This window comes from Cupressus sempervirens, chromosome 2 (assembly GCF_028749045.1).
Source record: "Cupressus sempervirens isolate cs-2001-9-10 chromosome 2, ASM2874904v1, whole genome shotgun sequence".
Classification (NCBI taxonomy): Eukaryota; Viridiplantae; Streptophyta; class Pinopsida; order Cupressales; family Cupressaceae; genus Cupressus; species Cupressus sempervirens.
In genome coordinates, this window is record NC_143119.1 from 335997589 (window position 1) to 336009804 (window position 12216).

At 32.4% G+C, this 12216-nt stretch overlaps 1 protein-coding gene across 1 annotated transcript; it reads left to right on the top strand.

The window, feature by feature from the left end:
- Nucleotides 1-1322: 1322 nt before the first annotated feature.
- Nucleotides 1323-3330, top strand: LOC149572501 (sugar transporter ERD6-like 6). The gene is made up of 7 exons (XM_089815848.1): nt 1323-1550; nt 1658-1720; nt 1811-1900; nt 2073-2138; nt 2324-2383; nt 2529-2643; nt 3218-3330. Exons 1-7 carry the CDS (start codon nt 1323-1325, stop codon nt 3328-3330), a joined length of 735 nt encoding a protein of 244 aa, XP_089671974.1.
- The last annotated feature ends 8886 nt before the right edge of the window (nt 3331-12216 follow it).

Below are 12216 nucleotides of genomic sequence, written 5' to 3' on the forward strand. Positions count from 1 at the left end.
CATCATCTCATTCGATATCCATCATCGTCACATTTTCATCAAAGGATACAATCGCATTCATTTAATCAATTTGGCCAATCATCTGCTAATTTTCTCTATAGGATTAAATAACCCATAATTTAATCTTATTCTTTCTAATTATTCTTCCTAATTATCATCCTCAATTAATTAATTTTATTAATTAATTAGTTTATCATCGTCAATTAATTAATTTTATTAATTAATTGATTCATTATTTGCAAACCATGGAAATTCTTAATTCCTAAGTTCCATTTTTCATCATTAAATCCATTTTCTGCTAATTCTTATTTTTTGGAATAAGAGGATTTTTAATTCAAATATTCCATCATCATGACACTTGGATATGACACCTCGTGGATTCTCCTTTGACACTTGGCTGAGATTTTTCCTAATCAAATATTCTTATCTCTTACGCATGTCCCTATTTGGCTTATTCGTCATAGATTCTTGGCTTTAAGTGGGTTGAGGAATCTTATGACGGGTCATAGATTCTCTTCCAAATTTGACTCTCGTGTGTCATAGAATCTTACTTTTGGCATATTCTGTCATATGCGTCATAGGAATTATTATTACCTCTTACGCATGCCCTATTTGGCTTATTCGTCATAGATTCTTGGCTTTAAGTGGGTTGAGGAATCTTATGATGCGTCATAGATTCTCTTCCACATTTAGCCAAATTTGACTCTCATGTGTCATAGAATCTTACATTTGGCATATTCTGTCATATGCATCATAGGAATCTCTTGCCACATCGCATGTGTGTGGGTGAAAAATCCAATGCTCTCACCCTACATGAAAATTATAAAATGAGCACTCTTTCTCTCATTTTGGGTCCTTGAATCCTGGAATGTTGAAATCTTGTGTCCTGGAATCTAGAATGCTTAAGTTTTGAAAATCCAAATTGTTGAATCTTTGAGTCTCTACTTCTTTGCATGTTGCATGTTGCTATCCTTGCTATCACCAAAAAGACTGATCTGTTAGTGTCTGATACAACCACTAAACTTATAGAGGGGTGTGTTGAACATTTTTCCAACAATATCCCCTCAGCGTTACTTGAGCATTACCTGACATTTTGAGGATTTGAACTTGGACCACTTGTTAGAGTGGAGTTGCCATTGCACCAAAAGACCGATCTGTCAGTGCCCAATAGAACTACTCAACTTATGGTACATAAGAGGTAGTTAAGCCCTTGTCACGGGTCCTGAGGGGAGCGTTGAATATTTTGCCAGCAGGATTTTGGCTGTACAGGCCTGTAAGTTTGCAGAAAATTTGGTCACTACGGATTTTACCCTATAAAAACAATGGAGTACATGGATGATTTGGAAAAGGGAAGCATGGGTGACAATGGAGATATTAAAAAGGCTCTCTTAGAGAAAGGAAGCACACGTCTAACCATATCCAAATGTGGTTGTCATGGCGGTAAAGATGCTAGAAAGGCAGATAATGTTGAAATCTTCTGTGGAAGTGCTATAACTGCAATATTATGTACATTAATAGTTGCCCTGGGGCCTGTACAGTTTGGTTTCTGTGTAAGTTATAGTTTCTTATTTGAATAGATTGATTTTTAATCCATGCATCCATTACAAGAGTCGACCTGAATAAAAAAAGGAAGTTTCTGATAGCAACGTTCTTGCAGATTGGATACTCTTCGCCCACACAAAGTGGGATCATCAATGATCTTGGGTTAACTATTTCCCAGGTACTATTATTTGATGAATGCATTTTTGCAATAGGATAGAATATAGTTTATGTGGTAGATCCTAATATAGAGTCTTGTTGTTTCTGTTAGTTCTCCTTATTTGGATCTTTAACTAATGTTGGAGCCATGGTGGGTGCAATAATTAGTGGACAAGTTGCTGATTATATTGGACGGAAAGGGGTAAGTGCCTTCAATGTTTTTCTTTCTTTACTAAAATAAATTTATATGTTAGACCTAATATGCTACCGCTAAAGGGATACACTGCAAGATTTTGTCTTGTACATCTAGTAGCAACGATGGTATGGAATTTCTTGGCTGTCCAAAGCTAACTTCTAGTTTGCTCTTATTGCAGAGCCATATGGAAGGAGCTTCTCAATATGAAATGTTCTTCAGTGTATTAGCTTTAACAAGTTTGCTGGTAAGTTGGGAATGAAAACTCAAATATGAATATAGAAATTGGAAATAATAGAACACTTGAGTAACATAGCTCTTAGGATTTTTAACACATACTAAAACTTCTATGCATTAACTAGACATTCTCTGTCACATCATTCTCTTGTCATATTGATATATATCATTTGTTATTTGCTGATTTGATTACAGATTTTCATCGTTTCCTTCTCACTTGGTATGGGTGCCATCCCATGGATTATCATGTCTAAGGTAACACACTTGTAACATTGACTAGGTCACATTATTGCACCCTTTATAGAAACACCGGGAAGAATCTCTTGGTCCTTTAATCACTTAAAGTGATGCTACTAATAATCCGTTTCTCTATTATCTAACTCTTCCTGTGCTACTGTAGATACTTCCACTCAATGTCAAGGGTCTTGCTGGCAGTGTAGCAACCCTGGCACATTGGATGACATCATGGGTGGTGACAATGACTATCAATTTACTAATGCAATGGAGCTATGCTGGTGAGTTTTTAGCCTTAAGCTGTGCATCACTTAAGCATACCAAAATTGCCCACTAAATCATTGCCAAATGGAAGAGTTCCGCTATAACAAACATGATGGAATGTGCATCGCTTCTCTATATGGTATACACTTTTAGTAAAGCAATTAGACCAGACGACAATATTTGTGGTCTCTCCTAGATTCCTATATTGGTCCATTAAGCCTTCAGGGCATGCCATGTCCCCTGATACTGAATGTTGGAAGATTGGAACTAGGCGAGTTCTAAAATGTCTATTAGCCTTATCTGGCCTATTTGTGTGGGAAAAGTTTCAATCTTTAAACAAGTAAAAACATATCCTTGAAAGAGAGGTAGCATGTTCAAATCCAGCAGGGGTAGGGAATGTATGCCCCGTTTGTAGATCTAAAAACAAATTGCAGCAGGAATGTGGATGAAACACCTATATCCATTTGATAGATCTTGCGAACCATATTTAGTCTAGAGTAGGCTAGAAAACATATTGTCAAAAAATGAGTAAATAATTGCTCATTATGAACAGTTTTCTGAAGTGCCATTATTACCGTCTTATTGTTGCAGGGACATTCACGCTATATTCTATTGTGTGCACCTTCACACTGGCCTTTGTGGTATTGTGTGTTCCAGAAACCAAAGGACGAACTCTGGAAGAGATCCAAGCATCCTTCAGATGAGCCGCTATGATGAATTCATCCCTTAGCAGATGACAAAGTGGGTTCAATTCAAGATGCACCATTGCATCGTCTGCGACTGCATATTACATTGTTGATTCTTTAACCGTGGGGGCAAAGTAATGATTTGTAATTGGGAGCAGTAATCTAATCCATCATTATTCCATTAAAAGGTTGCTTCCCAACCTCGAATTCTTTCATTGCAATTACTATTCACACGTGTATTCGGAATAAAGTTTTCTTTCTTCTTGTTCTGTTATGTAATGTATAATAACTGGTTTTGTACAGGGTTTCACATATGATTTACAATGCAATTCGATCAGCAAACTGACTAGATAATTACAAATATCCTTAAACAAGTAGAATGTAACAAACAAACATCTCAAAAAGAAAGATGAGGTTATAACTTTTTTGTGGGCTTAATGGGAAGGCACAAGCTGGTTCTCATTATGTTTTCATGTTTTCACAAGTTTTTACAATGGCAAGTTACAATGGTAAGGGATAAATTAGGAAGAAAATTTATGAAGTTTATGAGGAACATAGCCAATTTGAGTAACTCCTTGTGCAAGTTTATGATGAGCACTTCCAACTTTTTAATGCACTATAGCCATTAACTTGGTCATCTTATTATGTTTCCATGTTTCCATGAGGTGTCATTACAATGGCAAGGGATGAACTAAGAAAGAAATTTTATAAAGTTTGAGGTTAAATGTGCAAGTTTATGATGAGCACTTTTAACTTTTCAATGCACTATATCGAGTAACTTGGTCCTCTTGTCCTTGTATGCAACACATTTTAAAATAAAGTGTTGTTCAACACAGGCAAACTGTCTCTTCCCAAGCCTCTTTTGCATTCTTCCGTACATTTTGAAGTTAGTCACATTTGAGATTGAATTCATTGATATAATGTATATACTTCCAAACCAATTCCCCCAATTTTCTGGTAAATTTTATCCATAAAAAAGATATTTATTGTTTGTGGGACACATTGAAATGAATATTCTATTTACTCATCAACTTTATGTTGTGTTACACCATGTACTTTTTTGGATTCTTTTTAGAAAACTTTTTAGATGCACCATAGCAAGTTCTTTGATAGGGGTAGCTCCCATTTCACTTAGCATTATATCAAATGGGATAGTGCTTTTGATTCTAAACTTGTTTGTGATCATATGCTTTTGGATTCCCTTGATTTTCTTCCATTGTGAGGCTTAAGTGTTGATGGTCAATGACTCACACCCATAAAAACAATCAGTAGAACAATCCTAAATGCTTGCCTCTCAACACTTGTTTTGGAGAGCATAAAATGTCTTCCATCTTTCTAACTTTCTTTTCTTTCTGCAACCATTTCATCTTAGTTTTTTGTTGAAGTCAATCCTACGATATAAGGGTATTTTTTCAAAATAAAACTTATGTTGATACTGCTTTTACAATTAGAGAAAATCAAGACTTTAGTCTTTTTGATATTGACCTATAGTAAAAATATTTTGCAAAAGTGCTCAAGGGAAAAAGAGAGTAGTTGTCCGCATAAAGCAACAACCTTATTAAATATTCTCTCAACTTGATACCCTCAGTATTTTGCAGGTTTAACAACTCTTCAAGTTTGTCAATGTATAAGCCAAACAAACATAGTAGGTGATAGTGGGCAACCTTGTTTGACCCCAATATCACTCACGAAACATTTTATAAGCCAAAAAAACATAGTAGATGATAGTGGGCAACCTTGTTTGACCCCAATATCGCTCATGAAACATTTTATAAGCGAAACAAACATAGTAGGTAATAGTGGGCAACCTTGTTTGACCCCAATATTGCTCATGAAACATTTTAAAATGTCAATTAAAGTTTTGATTTTGAAATGTTAGCTAAATTTTTGAATTTAAAATGCTGACTCAAGTTCTGATTTTGAAATGTTAGCTAAAGTTTTGAATTAAAAATGCGGACTCAAGTTTTGATTTTGAAATGTGAACTGAAGTTTTGTATAGGGATCCTTAATTCTTCCATTTTGACCTAAAGCTTGTCCTTAGGGACAGTGTAGAGAGCCTTTCTAAAGTCAACAAAACAACAAAAATACCTCATCCTTTTTCTCCCACTCTTTTTGATAATGTGCCTTAAAGCAAATACAATGATCAATTGTTGAGTGTTTTGGCCTAAAACTAGTTTGACTTTTTATACGTTTATGTTTTTCTTCAACCTATTTGCTATTACGTTGCCAAATAAGTTTATAAATTGAGGATTGATCATTCCTATAGTTGGAGGGGTTATTGACATCATCACTCTTAAAATAGGGCATTCCAGGCTGATGTCCAATCTTTAGGAAACCTATGTCGACTAATATTATTGAAGATATTCGTAATGTGGTCCTAGATTCTTAATACCCATCTTCACCTCTTTCACGATGATTTTTTGTTCATGTTGTTGACCAAGGGTGGTGGGTCCACCTCACCTTCTTGTTCATACAACTTTCTAGCATAATCAAACCATTAAGTGGCTATAATATTGTTTATAGTTTGTTTCCTTTTAGACTAAAGTTCTTTCCGAAATAGTTTGGGTTATTTTTACTAAGGAAAATTAGTTCCTCTTTCCTTGTGACCATAAAATCTACTCATTTCATCTTTAGAATCTTCTTGTAAACTTTAATGTCAAGGTTTATTTAATTTGATTCTCATATATTCCTACCCATTTTAAATTCCTTATCTAACTATACTCCGTTTAAAGATTTTTGTTAATGCATAGCTATTAACATTGTGCACTTGCATGTCCTCCTCCCTTATAGAGTCTCATTGTAGCCCTAAAGATGTTTACCATTTTTTCAATCAAAAGATTTTTTCCCTTATGAAAGTGATCGTTGAGGAAATTGAGATTTTGTCCCAAATAGCTTATCATTTGCCCACAACAAATTTATGTACAATAGTCTATGATCAGATTTGAGATATGATATGTGTTCCCCAATCACAACACCCTCAATTCTCTCATATAAATTATGAGAATAGGTTGCATAATATACCACACATTCACCATTGCAAGTATTGCAAGTGAACTTGTTTGAATTTCACCATCTAGATAAGACATTGCAAATTATTAAATCTTAATTGCCACATAGTGTTATCAAGTCTTACCTGATATGGTAAATATTATCAGGAGTATAAAAGAGTTGTCTATATTCTTTGTGAGGTATATGCATGATGGAAAATATATACCACTATAAGTAATCATTTATATTGAGGGTGATGTGACATAAACAACTCTAAGTGTGTTTGATATCAACCATATAGCTATTTGAAGATAACAAAGCTATGGATAAAAATAGCAATGGATCCTCCTCAAGTGTAGGAGATAAAGAACAAGTTACTTGATGAGTAAATACGAATATGTAACACCCCACTAGCAAACCCAAAAGAAATTAACCTAAAATTTCACTAAGTTTTCCAAACAATTTTTTTTGAAAGATAATAACATAACAACAACATATATAATATAGGGGAAGTAATAACATACACATAAACACATACCATAAAAAAAATTAAAATTCTTAAGGGTTCCATGACATTGAATCACATTTAAGTTTAATTAAAATTAAATCTAACACATAACCAAAATCCACATCATAGAATTATTACAAGCACAGATCTATTTAAGCAATATACAATTATATAAGATGTCACTTGGCAATAGTTAGAAATGTTTAATCATCTAATGTACAAGTCACATGGTATGATAAGCTCAAAGAATATAAATCATCAATAATATACAACATCTCATAAGATCTTTGATAATCAAGTACAACATCTCACAAGATCTTTGATAATCAAGTACAATATAAAAGAGAATAATCATCCAATAGAAATAGAAGGTTAAAAAGAAAGGATTAATTGCATAGATACATCTAGCAATGGAATCCAACAGTCGGATCTCAAAGGTATAAGAAATATGCACTACCACCTGACCTCATGGAACCTAAATGGCCCACTCCCACTGCACTAAGGAGATAAACTCAAGTCCCATATGGATATCAAAACACAAGTCATAACCAACATCTAGGTCAAGGAAACACTTGAAAGAAAACTATCTCAAAGGGTACCAAGGCACAAGTATCAACTAATCGCAGAGGCAACAATGACATGTAGGAAATCTACTATGCAAGTGGGCAAGTGTCATCACATGAGCCAACTATAAGGTTACCCTCCCAACCACTATGGACTCCGACCCCTTAGTGTCTCTATGCAACATCAATATCCTTTCGTACAAACAAGACATACTAACAAGTCAACTCTAAGGTTACCTTGATAGTCCCTTCGGACTTTAGACCCCTAGTGACTTTATGTGGCACCTTATCTTATTAATTTATTTTAACCCATTTAATGAAATGTTATCACTTATTATAATAAGCTACAATGGGTTACCCAGGAAACCTCTCTGGGCTTCGGCCTCCATTGCAAGCCACTTTCCAACATGACATATATATAACCTACCCAAAGCTCAACAAAAGTAGAAGGTATTATAAGACCAAAAACCACACATCAATTCTTAAACAAGCAAATGGAAAGTACTAAAATATAACTGATCTTAATTATAGATTCCACCAATACGATCATCCTAATAGGACTAATCCAAACTCAACTACACATAAACCAAATCTACATCATAACATGACATCACCAAGAACAAATCACATAATCACCTCAGTCCTATACAAGAAACTAGGAAGCAATCCAAAGATAACTAATCGAAGACTCAAAAGGTTATACTAGAAAAGTCACACCATTCACTTTAGTTCTACACAAGAGATATTGGAAAGCAATAATAGTCATCTGAACAAATTTCTCATAGAACATGCATGACACATTACCATGGGCATGTATAAAAGATCGTAACAAAAAATAAGCCATAATATCATCACAAACTAAAACCCCCAAGCCTCTCGTAATACAACCTGACTAGTCAAAGATAAGTCAACCCCAAAACCAAACATTAGTAAATCACACATCGCATACGGTACATACAATGTAACTTTCTTGATACATTCGGTTTTGAAAACACAAAGGTTTAATTTTCACTATGGTTTTTAGCTTTCATTTTCATTTCCAAATATCATAGTTCATAATGTTTTCAGTCTCAATCAGGGTTTTAGTTTCCATTTCTCTAGTTGGCAGATTCACTAAGGTTTCTAAGTTCACTAGAATCCTAGACAATTCAATAATTCATATAAAGTTGTTTAAACATTGTTTCATAGTTCAATTCATTATCAAAACATAAGAGTTTAGTAAACATACACATTACAATTTTTGTCTTCTCAAAGTATGATAACTACTAAGGTTTTCAAATCATAAAATTTCCCTAGTGTTACAAATCATTTTCATATAAAATTGTACCATTAAGTTTCATAATCCATTTAGTTTTGAAAACATAATAGTTCACTAAAGGTTTTTAGGTTTCCATGTTTCGTACTCTATTTAAAAATGTATCCCTTAAATTCATCATGTTCATTTAGATAAATCAACATTAGGTTTAAAACAATTAGTTTAAATTAAACCCAATTGATGTAACTCTGAAACCTCATTTCCAATCCACTTGAAATTATCATCTAAATTTTTTTTTTTATCATTCTAAAATATATATTAATAAAAATAGAAATTAATATTAGTTATTAATATAAAAACTACAACTATTAATAAATAATTTTAAATTTATTAATAATCATAATTAATAATAATAATATAATATTTAACTAAACTATACAATAATAAATTAAATAATTTTAATAATTTTAAATTAAAAAAAATTAAATTTAAATATAATTATAATTTTAAAATTTGAAAACCATTAAAAAAATGCAATAAAAAAAAAAAAGCATTGTAGGCCCGTGCGACTGAGAGTAAACTTGTCGCAGCAACAATGCTATGTATTGCAGTAGTACATGTTGTGCAACAACAATAACTAGATCGCCCCTCGGTAAAACACAGGGAGGAGAGAAAGGGGCGTAGGGAGTGGTGGCCCGCACCTGCCTAAAAATAATTTTTTTTTTAAATAAAAACCACAAAATGCAATGCCCCTCTCAGTTAAATTTGGATTCCTCCTTTTTTAATATTTAATAATGTAATTATATAGCAATTACAAATTACTATGTAATTACATTTGTTTTTTTTTTTTTCATAAATTCTCCAACATAACCCTAGTATAGAAACCTAGATCAAACAACCAAAAAACTTTTTTTTAAAATGATTTTATTTTCAAAATCCACAACCTGATTTAACAATTCAAAACAACCCTTCAAATCCATTCAATAAGGGTTTCAAAACTAAATTCATTCACCGATTGTTTTCAAGAAATGAAGAGCAAAAGTTTCAATACAAGGGTTTCAATTTTCTAATTTACATATAGATGATTTCACAATGAAGGACAATAATATCACGAACAAGGGTTTCAAGATCAGTTCATAAATAGAGGTTTCTCAAATGAGGAATGATAAAATCGCATTCAAGGGTTTCAAATTCAATTCAATTTTGAAAATAGGTTCGCAAACATGGAGAAGGCAAAGAAATCAAGAATGAGCAACTACTGCACATACCCACAAGATCCTACCTAAATTTGATGCTAAAACAACAAACACACAAAACACGCAAGAATTTCCTTCCTTTCCAAAACCCTCTTCTTAGAAATTGGCTCCTCCAAACTTGTGTATGTAGAAATGAACTCCAATTTCCTAATAAAGAGTATTTCCCACAAATCAGGGCTTTGGTTGTGCAATCATATGAAAAGCCTTTATCCTTTATTATTTTAATTTCATGCACAAGCTTTATGCAATTTAATTAAAATAAACTTTATTAAATTAATGTTTTATCTCTCTTATTAAATAATGAGATGTTTTAAGTAATATATTTATTAATTTAACTGATAATATTATTTATTGTTTATTATTTAAATAAAACTCTTAAATAATAATTATTAAATTAAATAAATATAAATACGCCAAAATTAGAACTTTAATAAAATATTTAAATTTAATTCTTTTATTTAATTAATTTCTTGATTAATTAAATATTGAATTTTCTTTATAAAAATTCCATTAAATTAAATCATTAAATTATCTTTTAACTTGATTTGATTATAACTGAAAAAATCACACCAGACTCACAAAACTAAATACGACAACTCAACTGAAACAAAGAACATAATCAAACTTCAAGGTCAAAATCACGAATTCACGTCACTTGATAAATTCAAATGGGTAAAAACTCAGATACTTGTCCTACTTTCTAGGACAATTGGCTTAGGTTAGGATATGGACTCAAGAGTTATCTCCCCACTTATACCATTGAGATACTACAATAGGGTAGGCTCATCCTGGCAATTTAGGGAAGTTGGTACCCAGTACCTGCAATCTGCATTAAATCCACACATGTACATACTCATATATTATAAACTAACTAGGTAATAGCAGAGAGTGGTACATTGCGTAGATCTTGACTAGCAGATGATTACGACTCCGTCCCTCAACCACATTAGGAACATCAATCATAAAGTAAAACATACATGTACACCATACACATGCAAGTGTGGGGTAAGTAACCATAGAAACCACATATAAATAATCCATCCAACTATCATCATGCAATAATCAAAATCAATGTATGAACATGCATATATCATCATAGAAATAATCATGAACACATGAAATGACCAAGTAACTCATCACATAAATCAAATGAGCATGAAATAAAATTTAATCAAATTCGGTAGCCAAGTACCGATGATCATAAAACATAATCATAAAATAGGCCTAATAGAATTTGACAATCCAACAGGAAAAGTCTACTAGGGTTAGGCATTATATCCACTCCTCCTAGACTTAGGTTTACTCTTGGAAGCCTACAAGAAAGATAAAACTAAACTACGAATAGGCATTATAGAATAAATAGTTTATTTTCCAGAGATTTATTTGGATTGACTAATAATATGATTAATAGGAGACTAGAGGTAGTTGAAATGCATCAAGGATACTAGATGGTGTATATGGGAACATAAGGCTGTATTGTATCAGTCTAGTTTAAAGATGGAGATAAAATAGTTAAAAGTTATACTAGTAAAATTTACATACCCACTATTTTAATAGAGTTTTAGGATCAAACTATTAATAAGGGAGGTTTGGTTGCCACACTTTCAACTATAAGCATTAATTAATAATGATAGCTTAGAGGATGCAGGAGTATTGAAAGTTCGAGATCAATTTGACATTAACAAAAAATATTTTATTTTGTATTTATATATTTTGTTTATATATTTATTATTTATAGTAGCTTTTGTAGGTTCAATGTATCTTGTGGTGTAATATTTGGCCATGAAGGTGGCCACCCAAGATGCAAAACATAAAAATGGCAGAGAGTAAATATGACAAGAATAAACTACATTCTTGCCACTTTAATGTAATAGATTAATTAACTTCCTTCACTTCAATGAATCTACTGAAATGATATTACAAAGGAGGCCTTATGATTAAATAAACCAAGGTGAGAACATAGGAGTTCATAAGATTATGAAAAGTAATGATAGTATATTTCAGCAATCCATTACAATGTAAATGATATGCTTTTGGAATCATATTGTACACAACTCTTTTGCATCAAGTGTAAAACTATTTTGTACACAATTTGATTCCATAAAGCATATCATTTATATTATGACATGTGTCTTAATCACTTATCATCTACATAAGATGAAATAAAGAAGGTTTCAAATATCCATTAGAGGGGGTCACTCTCCAAAGTGGAATGATGTTTGTGCCACACATCTAGTAAAGGTGGATCATGATCAAAGGTGGAAAGGTGTTTGTGCGACACAATAAAAAAAAGGGTTAAAATTGGATAAATTGATAAGCCCATTAAAGATGGAA

Coding starts and splice junctions, on each gene's coding strand:
- LOC149572501 (XM_089815848.1), top strand. CDS start 1,323: ATGGAGTACATGGATGATTTGGAAAAGGGAAGCATGGGTGACAATGGA. Junction 1,551..1,657: donor CTGTACAGTTTGGTTTCTGT/GTAAGTTATAGT, acceptor ACGTTCTTGCAG/ATTGGATACTCTTCGCCCAC. Junction 1,901..2,072: donor ATTATATTGGACGGAAAGGG/GTAAGTGCCTTC, acceptor CTCTTATTGCAG/AGCCATATGGAAGGAGCTTC.